This window comes from Triturus cristatus, chromosome 4_1 (genome assembly GCF_964204655.1).
Source record: "Triturus cristatus chromosome 4_1, aTriCri1.1, whole genome shotgun sequence".
Taxonomy (NCBI): Eukaryota; Metazoa; Chordata; class Amphibia; order Caudata; family Salamandridae; genus Triturus; species Triturus cristatus.
Genome location: NC_140585.1, coordinates 311,105,166 through 311,124,028, shown reverse-complemented (window position 1 = coordinate 311,124,028; position 18,863 = coordinate 311,105,166). Strand labels below are relative to the sequence as shown.

The 18,863-nt window shown below is 47.5% G+C and overlaps 1 protein-coding gene across 1 annotated transcript in view; it reads right to left on the bottom strand.

Moving 5' to 3' along the window:
- The window catches only part of LOC146854848 (E3 ubiquitin-protein ligase TRIM39-like), a 93,517-nt gene that overhangs the window by 60,127 nt on the left and 14,527 nt on the right, over positions 1-18,863 (bottom strand). The window contains exon 2 of the mRNA XM_085651049.1: positions 3,903-3,998. Coding sequence (XP_085507175.1) covers positions 3,903-3,998 — 96 coding nt within the window. The remainder of the gene's footprint in view (positions 1-3,902; positions 3,999-18,863) is intronic.

Genomic DNA, 18,863 nt, shown 5'->3' with positions numbered 1-18,863 from the left:
AGAGGACGGAGGAGTTTACGGGAATAGGGAGTTATAAGATCAATTGATGCAAAACCGAGGTCCTACTCTTTAATGTAGCGGCTCCAGATCTCCCAGCCAAACTACAGCCCCAACAAGGTTGCAAACTCCTATAAAGTGCCTTGGAATATATGTAACGAATAATTTTGCTCATTTGTATCGCTTGAATTGTGAGGCAACGCTTAGCAAAATCAAAAGGATTTTGGAAAGATGGTGTCTGCTTCCCTTAACCTTAATTGGACGAGCTGCCATGATTTAAATGTCGGTCCTACGATTACGAATATTTCTTTTTTTCTAACATACTAATTAAAATCCCTAATAGCTTTTTTCAGGAGCTAGATGCATTGACAAGGAGTTTTATCTGGAAAAAAAGTATCTAGAGTGAAACTGAGTGTTTTACAATTAGAAAAAACACAGGGTGGATCAGCACTCCCTCACATGCAGAGTTATTACCAAGCAGCCTTAATTAACACGTTGTAGAGGGTTTTGGATGGGTGCAGAGTATTTGATGATTCTTTCTTAACCAGAATGGTGCAGGAATCTGAAATAAGTCTACTAGCTTTTATTAAAACAACAGTGAAACTACCCAAAAAGACTAGATACAAGTTTATTCAGGGGTTCAGAGGACGATTGTGCGCTCTTAGTAAATTTTATCAGGCCATTTTTGACACTTCTTTTTTGCACCTCCATCAGAGCAAGTTTTTAGGGATATCGCTATCAGATAGTGAGATGATGTTTTGGAATTCAATAGGTTTTAAAGAATGTGGAGATTTTCTATATGGGGTAAATGTATCTCTTGGGAAGAGCTGCTTTCCAGATGTGGGGGACAGTGTAACTGATTCTTTTCAAGTTTTGGACGGATAGTCCACTTCTTGGTAGCAAATATTTGGGGGGACAGCCAAGGTATGTACCTCTATAAGCTGTGCACTTTGTAAAAGCAAATTGGCGGGAATAGGAAACTGGTATAAACTGCTTAGGAACCAGTCCCTGAAAAAATAAGTTGCTGGATTCCTGTCCAGGGTTCTCAAAAGAACACAATGCAATTTATCAGAAAGGGATTGGTATGCTATCTCAGAGATAGGGCATGCAAGCCTTACGAGCTGCAAATTTTAAAAGAAAGTCATTCTTATCTCGTTGGATGGCATATCATACGCCAGGAACCCTTCATAAAATATACCCATTAATCCACGATAACTGTTTCCGCTGTCATGAGCAAGGGACAGGAGATTGGCTCCTCACATTTTTTACATGCTCAAAATTAGAAGATTTTTCGCCGTAATTATTTGAGGTATGTCAGCCTTTACACTCTAAAATATTCCCAGAAGCAAGCTTAGTATTATTCGGGGTCTCCAAAGAGAGCCAGCTGCTTAATAAGGGAGGCAAGTTTTTTCTCTGTATTGCATGGACAATTGCACAATACTTTATTCTGCAGTTCAGGGCTTGAAGGCAAAGATGACACGCACTATGAAATTTGAAGAATTAAAACAAAAAGGCAGAGGGTTCCGCCTCTGTAATGTGTCACAAGTATACAGGTGGGAGATTGCACTTCTGTGGTGCGTCACTAGTATATAGGTAGACAGTTGTGCTCAGGTGCTGTGTCACGCTCATGTGATGTGTCAATACCGCACAGGTATAGGGTTGTGCTCCTATGGTGTGCCATTAGTATACAGGAAGAGGATTGTGCTCCTGTATATGTCACTAGTGTACAGGTGGATGGTTGTGCTCCTATATATGTCACTAATATGCAGGTAGAGGATCGTGCTTCTGTGCTGTGTCAGTATTATAGAGGTAGGAGGTTGTTTTCCTGTGCTGTCACTAGTATACATTAGAGGGTTGTGCTCGTGTGATGTCTCACTAGTATACAGAAAGAGGGTTGAGCTCCTCTTTTGTATCGCTACTATAAGGGTACTCCCCTATGCGTCACTAGTATACAGGTGGAGGGTTGTGTACTTGTGCCGTGTCACTAGTATACAGGTAGAGGGTTGTGCTCCTGTGATGTCTCACTAGTATATCTTGTGCTGTGCCACTAGTATACAGGTAGAGGATTGTTCTCTTGTGCTGTGTCACTAGTATACTGGTAGAGGGTTGTGCTCCTGTGCTGTGTCACTAGGATACAGGTGGGAGGTTGTGCTCCTGTATGTATCACTAGTATACAGGTAAAGGATTGTGCGTCTGTGCTCTGTCACTAGTATACTGGTAGAGGGTTGTGTTCCTGTGCTGTGTCACTAGACTGGTAGACAGTTGTGCTCATGTAATGTGTCACAAATATCGAGGAGAAGGGTTGTGCTCCTGTGCTTTGCCACTAGTATTCAGGTTGTGGGTTGTGCTTCTGTGATGTGTCAATAGTAAACAGGTAGAGGGTTGTGCTTCTGTATATGTCACTAGTATACAGGTAGAGGACTGTGCTTTTGTGCTGTGTCACTAGTATAGATGTAGAAGGTTTTTTTTCCTGTGCTGTTACTAGTTTACAGTCAGAGGGTTGTACTCCTGCAATGTGTCACGAGTATATGGCAGACCTGCTGAACTGATTATGGCCAGCGGTCCTTGTCCCAAATGAGGCTTCCCTATAGATCCGTGTAGCTGAATCCGCTGATACAGAAATGGGTACTCCGGGCTCGCCACAACAGAGCAGGTATAGCAGGGCAGAGAAATCTGCAGCCTGAGCAATATAGTTTTTGCCCGTGTGAACTCTTTGAGGCAACAGCCATTGAACTGATCTACGCCGCAGCCAGTGGGGTGACCCAGAGTTAACTGAGTCTGTGCTTGAATAAACCCTAAGCCCATATGACATCAATCAATCAAACAGGATTTATAGAACGCGGCTAATCAACTACGAGGGTATCCGGGCGCACATACAGTAGAGCACAGACATTAAGAATTCTACAGAGGGAGAAGGGCACCAGAGGGGGTTCGGGGCTTTTTTGTGGATTGTACATTGCAACCCTGCAAGTGTATCTTTATTGAACTGTGTGGTGTTTCCCTTTATTTTGGCTTAAAGGACTTTATTTCTGAAGAACAGGGCTGGACATAACATTATTGTGTCTGTTGGTTGACTGTTGAGTCCTGAATGCTTGCCCCGCCCTCTGCCTCCGTGAGAAGCCTTTGACTGCTCGACCTCGCTATCCTGGGAGTCAAGTGCAGAGAGGGATGTCCTTGGCCCAGTTTCGAGTAGTAGGAAAGACTTCAGGACACCAGAGGCAAATGACCTCAGTAGTACACATTCACAGATGAATATCTCCAGACTGTATACAGAACCCCAGCAGATTCACTCTCACATAGGCACACCCGTACATACACATATTCACACAGAGATGCATATGTAATCTCACTGATGTATTACACACATGTACAGATATGAGCACATGCATCTGGATACTCTATGACTCAAAATATATACATGCATACGAAGACACACAGAAACACTTGTTCATGTCCACAAAAACACACAAACACAGAGATGAGTAGATATGCATGCACTACCATGAATAACTCCAGGGCCATCCATACATGAATACATAATTAAATATGTACACCTAAGCATGAATATGCTCGCACACATACGGGTGTGCGCACAAACACACACACTGGTATACTCACAACCGGCTAAAGCGATATCTGTGCACACATACACTAAACACACACCAGTATGTAAGTACTACCTTAAGGTCAGAAGAGTAATTCTTGTTTTTATTTATTTTAGGACAAGCCCTTGGCTGATTTCAGTCTCAAAATCCAAGCACAGTGACTCCGGTCAGTATATTAATTTGGAGGGGATCATGACCCAGACTGTAGGGTGACTCATCAGCCTCTGTGTGTCACCACAAACACACGGGCACAGACATATACAGGCACACAGAGACACAGCACTCACTGCAGCCTCTCACCCTCATGGTTTTATATTTGTCCTCTTCCTTGATTTTAGACTCCTGAATATATTCTTCCTCTTTCTTCAGAAGCTGCAGCCACTCTTGAAGTTTTACCTGCAGAGATGAGATTGCAAGAAATAAGTGTATATTTGTAGAGTGTGGTCTTACTCACAAAAAGGAGTCACTACAGTATCTGCCACACGTGCCCAGACTGTATATATCAGTCATACAGTAATAGTGTAAGTACCAGCCACTCATATGCAGATTGTAAGTACTAGTCGCAAATATCAGGATTGTGAGCACCAGCGCCAGTGTCACAGACAAGGACACAGACAACGGTGTCACTTCTTTGGTCCTGTTCTTGCCTAGAAAGACACTGTGCTCACTTTGAGCCTAACTGCATGGAAATATTCAGACTTGGCAGTACTTTAAAAAACAAACTTTGTCCTAGCCGCATCATGACATATTTTAGAACAACACACAACCATGTGAAAATATCTAATCTAACACATTTGAATAAGTGCAGTAACCATGTATGCAGTCCATATACCAAGAATAAACAGGAAGCGTTTTTGGCTAAAAGAATTAAAAAAGGTACATTATACGTGAATTTCTTAATTGATGTTCATTAATGCATACTGTGCAGTGATACAACCTAGTTTCAACCTTCAGCCTGGTTCACACCCTCCTTCATGCACATCCTGGGCGTCCTCATCCCTAAAATTACATGCTTTCATACGTAGATCACGCACTCAAACCCTCACTGTTAGTAATTCTACAAGACCCAACTCTTTGAAGCTCCTCTCCTACTATTGACCTCTATCAATCTCAAAAACAGCATCCTTAGTATACACTAACTGCCTCCATTCAACGCAGCCACCGCACATTCTTCAGAGACTTCCACCTCCAACACAAAATACATGAAGGAAGCCTTCTACACACTTCTAAAGAAACTAGAAACGAAACAACTCATCAATAACCCGACACAAAATCAACACCCCAGGCCTCATTCTATCAGCATCTCCCAATATCTGCGGCCGGACACCTATAGCACTCGACTAGACTGAGCACCTTTCCATCGTCAAATGGACAGACCTCCTTTCCATTCTCAACTGGACTGAGCTCCTTTCCATCCTCAACTGCACTGACCACCTTTCCATCCTCAACTGGACCAATGCATATACTACACCTGAGTATCAAGGACAATCGAAAACAAGAATAATTACCTTCCACTCCATCAGACTTACTTCTGTAATACATTCAGTGATTTGCCAGAAACTTCAAACTACCACAGATGTCAGAGCATAACGAAAACAAACATGCCATACGAAAACAGGAGAAGCCAAGCACCCTACTAAAAACACTACCTCAAACTGCAGATCCGTCATCATAGCAGCTAAATTCTGTTACTACAAAACCACCATCAGCGGTGTAACCATCAGAAGCAAAGCCCTCTTCAAGGCTGTGAAACAATGAACTAATCCTTTTTCAGAACCCACAGTCCTGCATTAGTCGACAAATGCAATGCCATCAAACAAATCAGATCAACATTATCACCACCTCCACACTCCCTCCGCTTCCAACCATCCCCCACTGTCACGCCACCCAATGGATCTTCTTCAATCCAGTCTCATGCATGGATCGCCCTAATATCCTAAACTCTAGTCTAAGAAACCTCCGATGATGGCGAGACCCTTCCTTCATCCATCATCAAATTGCTTCAAGGAGAGGCCCTTAAGCCCTTCTACCACACTGTCAACATCTCCCTCAACCATTGGACGCTTTCAAGCACTGTTAAGAGAAGTCAGATCTTTCCACTGCCAAAGAACCAATCCCTGGGCCCAGCCGACTTCACGAACTTCTGGCCCATTTAGCACCTTCCCTTTATAGGGAAGATCAACAAGAAAGCAGTTGCAATACTGTACAGCAACACTTCTGCATGGTTAATATTCTACAGGACTACCAATCTGTCTTCAGATCATGCAGCAACACTTAGACAGCCACACTCCAAGCAGACGACAAAACCCCCCTCCTCAACAACAAGAAAAACTCCTGACATCATTGTCCATGGTCCTGTTCTGGACCTCTCTGCAGCCTTCGACACAGACGACCATCCAGCTTTGATCAACACCCCGAAACAAGAAGTGGGATTTTCAGACCCGATCTTGAAATGGTTCACACCCAACCTCACCAACTGGCACCAGTTCATGCAAATAGGTTCTGCAAGTCCACAGGAAATCCCAGTCTCCTGCAAAGTACCTCAGAGGTCCATCCTTTCTCTCTTCATCTTTAACCTCTACATTGGATCTCTGGGATCCATCCTTACAGACAGCAGCATCAAGATCCATCAGTCTGCAGATGATACTCAACGCTACATAAAATATCCTCACCCAACCACAGCCTCAAATCCCGCCCGTCTTGGATGTCAACAAATGTATTAAAGTTAAACCCCAAAAAGACTGAATTCTTTCTGTATTCCAACAGCTCAAAACAGCCCCAGATTGAAGCCTGGGTCTCTGACTTTAACCTACCAGGGTTTCCCCTCACCCTCGGCACAGACCTCTCATTCAAGTAACACATTGCAAAGAAGACCAGAACATGGGCTTCTATTGGAATTCTCAAGGGCATATTATCAAGCCCATTATCGCCGCTTTAGCTGCAGTTTTCTGCCGCTGAACTGGCGATAAATTTTTAACGCCGTCCTTGATAATATGCCCCTAAGAAAGGTTGATTTCAATGTTCTCTCTTGAAGAAAGTGAAATTGTTTCTCCTGGAAGATAACTTCAGAACGTACTTACAAGTCCTTTCAAGAGGGAACAGAGGTAAAGCCCTGTTCAACGGTCCCCCCAACACCACCCTAGCACCCCTGAAAGGCAGCATACATGAAGCAGCGCAGCTCATCGAGGGCTTGAAGAAATCATATCACCTCCGCATTAAAAGACCTCCACTGGCTGCTCCTTCCAGCCCAGATCATCTTCAGATCCTTTGCATCACTTATAAAGACGTCAATAACAAGACACCAGCTTACCCGGCAAACAAACTAGCCATGTCCCGGAGACACCCAAGACCAAGAGCATGGATAACACCAGAATGGAGACAGAACAACGCAAGAAGGAAAAAACAGACACCAATCCTTCTGCATTCATGCTCCCAGGATCCGGCACAGCATCCCTTTTGATACTCTATCGGCAGTGCTAGCTCCCTCCATCCTATCGTTATTCAACCTTTCTCTAGAGTCAGCGATATTACCACCAGCTTGGAAGACGGCTCTGGTGCTCTTCCTCATACTTAGAAAATCGAACGCGGACCCCAAAAACATGGCCAACTATCGTCCCAGTCACTGCTTCCATCTGCCGTTCTTTGGATGTGGCCGCCCCTGCTATGCTTGTGCTGCTGGACCCCTCAGCGGCCTTTGACATCGTTTCTCATGCAAAATTGATAAGCAGACAACATGAGATCGGTGTCAGAGGTACTGCCCTTCAGTGGTTGGCCGACCTTTTAGATAATCATACAGCCTTAAGCACACGTGAATTTATACAAGCAATTTCTGCAATTAGATTTCAAATAAAAAGTTCATTTTTGTTTCATGTTCACTCTTTACTTTTCCTTGCCCACTGCCAACACGTGTTTTGTCATTTTGGGCATCTCGCCCAGCGACTTCGTCAGGGCTCGGAATGAAACAGAAAGTCCCCATTTTACATATACCACACATTTGTCATACAATCTCAATAATCCTCACCCTGTGACATTATGTGCATTTTTCCTATGTCAAAAGGAAAGTGACCATCTTCAACCATGTAGTAGGGGAGAGGAGTTGCCTAACGGCTAGGTCGGTCGACCTCGAATCTGGGGAACTAGGTTCGAGTCTCGGCAAAGACGCTGAACATCCTGTGATTATGGGCAAATCACTTAATCTCCCCGTGCCTAACAAAAAATGAATGTGTCCTCATGTAATGCAACTGGTGCTAAGTAAAGCGCTCTGATACCCCATTCGGGTCAAGTTCGTGCTATATAAAACTCTGTAAAATAAAAAATAAATACATCCGTACTTCAATGCCATGTCAAAATTAATATGAGCGTCTACATCTCACAGCCATTGGCAATAATTGATAAACATTTTCCAAAATGGAATTCAAATGTGTATTCATCATACACAGGTAATATCTTGTGCTAATTTCACCTCCAGCAACCAAATTTCTCTTTAAATTATTAGACTTTTTAGATGGCCAGACTCAAATAATCACCCTGGGTCTATTTAAATATCATCTGGTTCCATCCCCAAAGGAGGACCACGGGGCTCATCATTGAGACGACGCTGTTTAACATCTATGTCGCTCCTTTGGCTCAGATCGTTAAAGCGTCTGCTTTTGAAGAAATGTCTTATACCGACCATACCCAGTTGATCATCTCCCTGGGACAGGACATTGACGGTGCCATACACCGATATTGAGATTGTATGAGGAATATGGCAGCGTGGATGTCTAAGAACTGTCTTCAGTTGAACAGCGAGAAGACGCAGGTCCTGCTGTTTGGCAAAGCCCAGCATCTCTGGTCTCCTGACTGGTGGCCTCCTGAACTGGGGTCAGTCCCCTCTCCAAGACAATCTGCAAGAAACCTAATTAAAATAGACCAGGAATTGGCTATAAAAATCCACATAGCCACAACAAGACGAACATGCTGTGCTATCATGCAGCTTCTGAGGAAAGTGTTTCCCCGACTTCAGTCTCCGGCTAGGAAACATTTGGTCCGGGCTGTGGTAAAAAGCTGTCTGGATAATAGCAACGCTTTGCTTATGGCGGCAAACAATACCCTTCTGTCCCACCTACAGGTGGTGCACAATACGGCTGCCTGTTTAGTTTGTAGCTTCCCATCAGGCTCTCCTTCTGCCCCCATCTACAGGGCCCTCCACCGGCTTCCAATCAGAAAGAGCATTGTTTTCAAAAGATGCTGCGTTACCCACAAAGCTTCGATGGTCAAATCACATTTATATCTAAAATGCGAATTTTCTTATCATTGTCCTGCTCGCACACTCAGAACCAGCGACAAGGCGCTGTAACCATTCCTCGCGTTCGTGCCTTGAGATATGGGGGCAGAGGGTTCTCCTACACTGCACGGGGGCATGGAATCAGCTTCCATTCTATAGCCAATGCTGCTTGGATTTTGCTAAATTGTTGAAAACCTGACTGTTTCAGTTATTAGGTGTAAGTTAAATGCAGGCCGAGTGCCAAGATGCACCTCCAGGTGTGCTTCATTGAGCTTTATTAAATGGATATAACATAACATGCACCCTCTTGACTGATGAACCATCTCTTGACCTTGTCCCATGCAGGGCCTGTGAGAGAGACCAGACAACCAAAGAAAAAATCACAGTCTGTGACAGGCACAGGAAGAGTGCAGGTCCCAACCCCAGGCAGGGTCTGTGACAGAGAAAAGAGAGCCACAGCGAGAGAGCAGGTGCCGGCCACATGCAGGGTCTGTGATAGAGAACAGACAACCAAAGAAATGATCACAGTCTGTGACAGGCACAGGAAGAGTGCAGGTCCCAACCCCAGGCAGGGTCTGTGACAGAGAAAAGAGAGCCACAGCGAGAGAGCAGGAGCCAGCCCCATGCAGGGTCTGTGTGAGAGAACAGACAACAAAAGAAATGATCCCAGTCTATGACAGACACAGCGAGAGAGCAGGTGCCAGCCAGATATAGGGTCTGCAACAGAAAACACAAAATAAATACAAGAGAGCAGGAACCACACGTTTACACGGTTTGTGACAGAGAACAGTCACAGGAAGTGAGCAGGTGCCAGCAACTTAGAGTCTGTGAGAGAGAGGGTACCAGACTCCTACAGGATCACTGAGGTAGAACAGACAGGCACCGCAGGAGAGCAACCTACCTCATAAGGGGTCTGCGCCAGAGAAAACAGAGTGGCAAAGTGAGAGAGAGCCAGCATGAGTCCCAAACAAGGTTTACCACAGAGAACAGTCACAGCAAGAAAGTAGGTGCCAGCCTCATACAGGTTCTGTGAGAGAGAGAACAGACTGCAGGCACCAAACAGAGTAGAAAACAAGAAACAGGCAGCCAGAGAGAGAGCAGACATCAAGCACTTTCAGGGTCTATGGCAGGAGTCAGGCACTTGCCCTTAGAGAGAGTCTGAAACAGAGCAGGTTCCAGCCCTTTCCAAGGTCTGATGAAAGAATCAGACACCAGCCTCTTACAGGGCCTGCAACAAAAAAACAGGCAGCACACTCATACATGGTATGTGACAAGCTACTTGCCAGAATGAGAGAGCAGACACAAGCCCTTTACAGGGTCTAAAGCAAGAATCGGACGCCAGTCTCTTACGGGGTCTGCAACAGAAATCAGGCAGCACACTCATACAGGGTATGTGACAAGCAACCAGCCAGAGTAAGAGAGCAGACACAAGTCCTTTATAGGGTCTGAAGCAAAAATCAAACGCCAGCCTTTTACGGGTCTGCACCAGAAAACAGGCAACACACTCATACAGGGTAAGTGACAAGCTACTTGCCAGAATGAGAGAGCAGACACAAGCCCTTTACAGGGTCTGAAGCAAGAATCAGACGCCAGCCTCTTACGGGGTCTGCAACAGAAAACAGGCAGCACACTCATACAGGGTATGTGACAAGCAACCAGCCAGAGTAAGAGAGCAGACACAAGTCCTTTATAGGGTCTGAAGCAAAAATCAAACGCTCGCCTTTTACGGGTCTGCACCAGAAAACAGGCAACACACTCATACAGGGTAAATGACAAGCTACTTGCCAGAATGAGAGAGCAGACACAAGCCCTTTACAGGGTCTGAAGCAAGAATCAGACGCCAGCCTCTTACGGGGTCTGCACCAGAAAACAGGCAGCACACTCATACAGGGTATGTGACAAGCAATGGCCAGAATGAGAGAGCAGACACCAGCCCTTTACATGCTCTGCATGCGGGAAAAGGCAAGACTCGTGCAGGGCTGCAACGGTGAATAGGCAGGAATAGTGAGAGAGCAGGCAACGTGCTGATACAGAGTCTGCAGCATGGAACAGACAGTCAGACCAGGAGAGCAGGCACCGACCTAAAGCAGGGTGTATTGCAGGATGTCATCAGTCAGATTGAGACTGTGAACAGTAGGGTCAAAGGTTTCGGCGCAGTGTCCATGTGACCAACTGCTTCCGTTTTACTATCCTGGCCCGGAATATCTTCTTGTGCAGGAGACCCAGATCACGAATTCCCTGACAAGTGCTTTACATCTGGCGTGTTGCTCTCCAGCAGAGTACGAGGTTGAGGTCCGCCTACGGAGGTCCTACTTTTTACCTAAGTGGAACCCCCTCCAACGGCCAGCCCATGACACTACTAAAGGCTTGTGGCAGCCTAGCAGAGTAGTGGGGTAGATGTCGCCTCAAACTCAGATTGGAGAGTGACTGATACTATCTTCTGACTCTGTGTAGTATGTCATCTCTGGGCTCCCTCTGACTGTAGCATACATGTTGTGACATGGATGTGTATAGCGCTGTATTGCCATTAGCACGGGCCTCACACTGCTGTCGGGTTCAGGTGCCTTCAGGTCCAGGCCTATAGGATGCAGTGCTTGTGGACATGTGAGGTGAGGCTCATGTGTGCTGCAGTGGGGGCCTCGGGATGGGTGGAAGGCTTTCTGTTGTGTTGTAGAGTCTTTCAAAGTCTTAGTTGTTAAAGTGCCTACAGCCTCCCTTCTCTTTGTATCGCCCCCAACACTTTACTGCTTCTTCCATCCCCGCCCTCTATTAGAATATTTTTAGGGCTGAGTACAACATTCTGGGTTGAAGATCCTGACAGAAGGAGAGATCATTTGAGGTTCACTCTGAAGTTCAAGGGTTCCCTACAAAAGTCTGGGCTAACTATGAATCTGGATGAACAGTTGCACTGGAGCCAAAAATCCTAGGACAGGATATAAACTGTTCCCTTTTAACTCTCAAGAGCTCTGCACAGCACTGAGAGAAAGGCAAAGGGCAGAGGCGGGAATCTTGTCTGTCTCCCTCCTACTAATAAGTGCGAGACCCCCAGGACTGAGGAAGGAACTCTGTAACTGTTGCTGAAGGACTCAGGAGCTGGACTTCCTGCTAGGAGAGGGTTAGTCCTGATCACCCAGAGCCCAGTTCAGTGCTCAGCACCTTGAGGTAAGGGGGTTGAAGACTCTGAGCTTCCCCAGACCAGGAGACTGTGAGGGGTCCCCAAAGCCTGCTTAATACATGCAAAGCTACAGGAGATCTTCACTCTGTGCTCAGTGACGATGTATGTCTAGCGCCTGGACCCTGCACCTCTCTTTGTGTCTGATGAACCCTGCTCTGCTGGGGAGTCATCTGCGCCGATGCCCTCGTGATATTGAGCGCAGCACAATGCATTGCTGCAGCTCTTATTCTGCATCTCTGCGGAGTCTGTGCCCCTGTGAGCCTGTGTGCTACACCCTGCATTACTGCACCTCTTCTGCTGTGTCTGTGCCCATGTAAGCCTGTGTGCCACACTCTGCATTGCTGCACCTCTTCTGCTGTGTCCGTGCCCCTGTGAGCCCGTGTGCTACACCCAGCATTACTGCACCTCTTCTGCTCTGTCTGTGCCCATGTGAGCCTGTGTGCCACACTCTGCATTGCTGCACCTCTTCGTCTGTGTCTGTGCCCATGTGAGCCTGTGTGCCACACTCTGCATTGCTGCACCTCTTCTGCTGTGTCCGTGCCCCTGTGAGCCCGTGTGCTACACCCTGCATTGCTGCACCTCTTCTGCTGTGTTTGATGACCATGTGAGCCTGTGTGCCACACCCTGCCTTGCTGCACCTCTTCTGCTGGGTCTGTGACTATGTGAACCTATGTGCCACACCCTGCATTGCTGCATCTCTTCTGCTGTGTCTGTGCCCCTGTGAGCCTGTGTGCCACACTCTGCATTGCTGCACCTCTTCTGCTGAGTCTGTGCCCCTGTGTGCCACACTCTGCATTGCTTCACCTCTTCTGCTCTGTATGTGCCCCTGTGAGCCCGTGTGCCACACCCTGCATTGCTGCACCTCTTCTGCTGTGTCTGTGCCCATGTGAGCCTGTGTGCCTCACTCTGCATTGCTGCTCCTCTTCTGCTCTGTCTGTGTCTCTGTTAGCCTGTGTGCCACACCCTGCATTGCTGCACCTCTTCTGCTGTGTCTGTGCCCCTGTGAGCCTGTGTGCCACACTCTGCATTGCTGCACCTCTTCTGCTGTGTCTGTACCCCTGTGAGCCTGTGTGCCACACTCTGCATTGCTGCACCTCTTCTGCTGTGTCTGTGCCCCTGTGAGCCTGTGTGCCACACTCTGCATTGCTTCACCTCTTCTGATCTGTCTGTGCCCCTGTGAGCCCGTGTGCCACACCCTGCATTGCTGCACCTCTTCTGCTGTGTCTGTGCCCATGTGAGCCTGTGTGCCACACCCTGCATTGCTGCACCTCTTCTGCTGTGTCTGTGCCCATGTGAGCCTGTGTGCCTCACTCTGCATTGCTGCACCTCTTCTGCTGTGTCTGTGCCCCTGTGAGCCTGTGTGCCACACTCTGAATTGCTGCACCTCTCCTGCTCTGTTTGTGCCCCTGTGAGCCTGTGTGCCACACTCTGAATTGCTGCACCTCTTCTGCTGTGTCTGTGCCCCTGTGAGCCTGTGTGCCACACTCTGCATTGCTGCACCTCTTCTGCTGTATCTGTGCCCCTGTGTGCCACACTCTGCATTGCTGCACCTCTTCTGCTGTGTCTGTGCCCCTGTGAGCCTGTGTGCCACACCCTGCATTGCTGCACCTCTTCTGCTGTGTCTGTGCCCCTGTGAGCCAGTGTGCCACACTCTGCATTGCTGCACCTCTTCTGCTGTGTCTGTGCCCCTGTGAGCCTGTGTGCCACACTCTGCATTGCTTCACCTCTTCTGATCTGTCTGTGCCCCTGTGAGCCCGTGTGCCACACCCTGCATTGCTGCACCTCTTCTGCTGTGTCTGTGCCCATGTGAGCCTGTGTGCCTCACTCTGCATTGCTGCACCTCTTCTGCTGTGTCTGTGCCCCTGTGAGCCTGTGTGCCACACCCTGCATTGCTGCACCTCTTCTGCTGTGTCTGTGCCCCTGTGAGCTTGTGTGCCACACTCTGCATTGCTGCACCTCTTCTGCTGTGTCTGTGCCCAAGTGAGCCTGTGTGCTACACCCTGCATTGCACAACTCACACTGCACTGCCACAGTGACTCCTTTGAGTATAGTTTAAGGTCTCAAAACACCCACATACGTATGTACCCTTTTGGTCTTTTGCAGCCGCCTATGTAGCTCCAGGTATACACCTGTGATCTCAGCGCTGAGGCAGACACACTTTGTGCTCTTTTGCAGTTTCTTATATAGGTCTCACAGTATGTATTTACTTACGATCCCTAAACACAAACAAACCTACCTTGTAATTTTCAGCAGCCTTAACTAGAGACACTTAACACCCCACAATATACATTGTATCCTCTTAAAGATTTGACAAGTGTATTCACTTGTGAATCGTGAACGCCCACAGATATTTTTTGTGCTCCTCTGCAGCTTTTCTCCGCGGAGCTTACAGTGTCTTCAGTTGTGAACCCGAATACCCACATAAGATCCGTGCACAGACTTCTCTTTGGGGTCCAAGGGTGCATTATGATCCGTAAACATTCACACACATAACTAAAGCTCCTTCTCAGCCTCCTCTACGGCCTATCAGGGTGCCTTGTGCTCATCTGAACATCCACAGACGTGCCCTGTTCTCTTCTGCAGTCAGACATATCTGTGCCACCAGGAAACATCATTTCTGGGGTTTTGATTTAACATATCAGTGCATTCTAGGAGTTGTAGTCTTGGTCCATTTTAACTGACCCTATTGCTTCAACACATTTGAGACAAATGATATGTAAAAGCAAATTCCAGGAATGGAAAAGTGGTGTCCCAGGGACATGGATCCATCTGTCCACCCTATAAAAAGGGTGACTTGTGATCTCTGAACACTCACACACACTGTGCTCTTTGACTGCCCCTTGGTGTTTGGTGATCCCTGAATGTCCACAGACTTACCTTGTACTCCTCGGCAGTCTCCTCAATAGGACATGCCGAGTGAGTTTTATGCTCCTTGGATTCCCGGCACAACAAACATATCCTCTGATCCTCTGTACAGAACAGCCTCAGTTTCTCATCATGTTTCTCGCATAGATTCTCCCCTCATGCAGGGCTGGACTGGCCGTAGCGGGCACCGGTGCGCCGCATGGGTGCGGGCTGGTTTTGGGCCCCTGGGGGCCGTTTTTGTTACAGGGCCGTTTTTGCAGCATAATAGTCCCTGTAATAAAATCGGGGGCAGCCGAGCACTTTGCCTGGGCCGGTTGTGGTTCCCAGTCCAGCCCTGCCCTCATGGCCTCACGGTGGGGCAGATGAAGCTGTTTTAACATTTCCACCAGTCGTGGCTGCCCCAGTAAAGAGGTGGTGGGCGGGTGGAGGTGACACGGGGGCGCCAGAGGGGGAGCGCACGGGGGGTTATAAAAAAAGAATAAATTAAAAAGAAAAACTTCCCTGGAGCTGCCTTCTGCCTCCTGTGTCACACTCAGTATAGTCCTTCCTGGTCCCAGCATGCACTGGGGCCACGTCACAGATTCCCTGCAATCCCGGCGCTGCTCTCATGGGAAAACAGCGTGGCGATTGGTCTGAGCGGGCAGGAAAGATGCTCAGACCAGGGAGTCTGCTCAATGCAGCAAAGAGCTAAGACAAGCGCCAGGAAGGAGAGGTGGAGAGGACAATGGGCCAAGAGGCAGAGAGAGGGGCGGGGCCAGGGAGCAGATAAAAGGATAAGGCAGGATGGCAGCAGATAAAAAGAGGGGACAAGGTGCAACAAGAATGGACAGAGAGAGAGGGGACAAGAGGCACGGAGAAAGGTAGGGTGCAACAGGACATGGAGCGGGCAAAGCAAGGGGTGCAATGGACCAGGAGACAGACAGAGAGAGCACAAGTGGCCAAATAGTGAGCAAAGAGACGGTCTAGGGGTATCGGGGCAGGTTTAGACAGGGCAGAGGACAGTAGGACAGTCAGACTTGGATGATAACGGTGGACCGAGCGACGGAAGAAAGGGGACAAGAGGCTAGGATAAGCGGCCCAAAAATGAATGGTAGGGCGAGGAGATCGGCCCGAGGGGATGACAGCGAGGAGAGTGCATGGGGGTGATAGAGTAGAACTAAAAGAGAGCGGTGTACAGGTGAGTTCCAACAGCAGATAGAGAAGAGCAGAGGGCAGTGTGCACAGTGATCCGAGAGGGAGGAAAGAGTGAAAAAACAGAAGCAGATGGAATAATGATTCAGAAAGTCAAGTAGGGCTAAAAGTGAGAGGCCCTCTGTGAAAAATTAGAGCATATAGACTTTGCGATGGGGGCAGATGAATAGAGCAAAAGAAGAGAAGGAATGAGGGTTTATTCAAAGGAAGGTCAAGGGGAGAGCAAGGGTACATGGTCTGGAGAAGAGGAGAACCATTTGATGAGTGGAAAACTAGGAATACGAGAGCAATAGGTAGTAATCGGTAGTAATGCGACGCAGAGAACGGTGGAGAGAGGGACGGTAGAGAGCGAGCAAATGAACCTGTTGATAGAGGCAGACATAGAATGGAAACAGGTGGAGAATTAAGAGAGAAGAAAGAAAGACATTCTATGAAGGTAGAGGGGCCCAGTAAGGAACAGATAAGAAGCCAGCCTTGGCAGGCAGAGGGTCTCAGGGTCAGTGCATCTGTGTGGCTTCCACTGGGGTGCGCATGCGAATACTACTACCTTACAGACACAGCAGAGAACGCATGAACTGGGCTTTCAAAGAAGTCACTAGGCTGCTCCTACCTGTGCTGCTGCCACCCCAGGTCTGCTCGTTAGGTTGTCCAGAGGAAAGATACTGGAGCGTTTCTCCAAGTGCACATGGCCGCCAACATAAAGTTTAGAGAAGATCTCCAGCGCCTTCTGGCACAGACTGAGCGCCTTCTGCACGCTCATGGATGCTCCGCTAAGCCATGCTTGCCCCTGGACACTCTGTGGGAAGGGGCCCACCCTGGCCGCGGCAATGGCCCCCGAGGCAGCAGCACACACGAGTGCTGCACATGTGGGAGTGTGCATCTTAGTGAGAAAAATGCAATAGATTTTGCATGTCATATGGCAGGATCTCCGAGCCTGTCTCACTGAGCACCAGCAAGCCTCATATTAGACTTCCTGGGCATGACCACAAAACAGGCACGAATGAACGTAAAAAGAAGTTCAAAACAAGCACAGCCTGCAAACCAGAGTTGGTGGGGGCAAACGTGAACATTATTGGTGAAATGACAGAGCCCGTAAACGATGTTGGAAACGTGTATCACCATAAATTCAGTGGTGTTGTACAAGCAGATTGCAGCCAAACTTGGTTAAAATTAAAGGAGCCCTTGGAGGGTGGAAGCAGCGACTAGCATAAATCAACTTTACTAAAAAAAAAAAGTTCCCTAAAAGAACAGGTGAAGAAAGTAAGTGTAAGGAAACTTTGCTTGGCCATTGCGCCTTAGCCTTGACAGGAAGTGAGGTATCGGCTGAGTGAATGACTTAGAACGCAGCAAAGAAGAGTGACGTAAGAGTGATCCAATGGTAAGTAGCAGGCGAGCTTACACTCCATGCAGTGCTTACAGCTGGTCTTGCAGAAAGTGCACGCGCGCTGCCTAGGCTTGACCTAAAAACGAGGAAGACACATTTCTTCAGTGAGCACTGCCCCTGATCTGACAGCCCACCATTGACCTTCTCATAGCAATGGTTTCTTCCCAAGGACCTTTTGCCCGTTTTAATGCTCTGTATCCAGACTGTAAGTTCCACCCATATATATTAAGACTGCAAGTGCAAATAACATATATATCTAGATTGTAAATTCTGACCACACATATCCATATTGTTCTTGAATATTGTACATCAACATTACCTTGACCTATTAACCATATTAGGACCTTCTTCTATACAGGTGCCAGCCACATGCAAGGTCTGTGACAGAAAACAAACCACCAAAGAAATGATCACAGTCTGTGACAGATAACGGGGCAGAGGAATAGTGTAGGCGCCATCCCCAGGCAGAGTCTGTGACAGAGAACAGACAACCAAAGAAATGATCACAGTCTGTGACAGATAACGGGGCACAGGAAGAGTGCAGGCCCCATCCCCAGGGAGGGATGTCTGTGAGAGAGAACAGACAGACACAGTGACAGAGCTGGTGCCAGCCCCATAGAGAGTCTGCAACAGAGAAGAGACAACCAAAACGAGAGAGAGAGCGGACACCAAACGTTTAAGGGTCTGTGAAAGAGAACAGTCACAGGATGAGACCAGATACCAGCCTCATACAGGGTCTGATACAGAGAACAAACACACTGAGAGAGCAGGTACCCAACTCCTACAAGATCTCAGATGGAGAACAGACAGGCACAGCAGGAGAGCAACCCGCCTCATTAACGGTCTGTGACTGAGAATAGACATATTGAGGGAGTGGATAACAGACTCCTACAGGATCTCAGATGGAGAACAGACAGGTACAGCAGGAGACCAACCCGCCTCATAAAGGGGCTGTGACTGAGAATAGACATATTGAGGGAGTGGGTACCCGACTTCTACAGGATCTCAGATGGAGAACAGACAGGCACAGCAGGAGAGCAACCCGCCTCATAAAGGGGCTGTGACTGAGAATAGACATATTGAGGTGTGGTAAATATTCTTTTTACCGAAACTGAATTTCATACGGAATCTTAAAAATAAAGTAAAATAGCTCAGAATAACAAGAGGCAGAATCCGTGGTATAAGAGGTTTCTAAATGGGCTTTATTCCATCCAAAATGGCCGACTCGAGTCGCGGCCTTCAGGTTCCGTCACCACGAGGGTTCAGGAAGTGAAGTACAATACTTTATTGACAAGAAGTAACTTTTATAGGTCATACATTTACAATGAAACAAGTGCAAAAAGGCGTAACAATTGATAAGATAAATTAACATAGTGATAC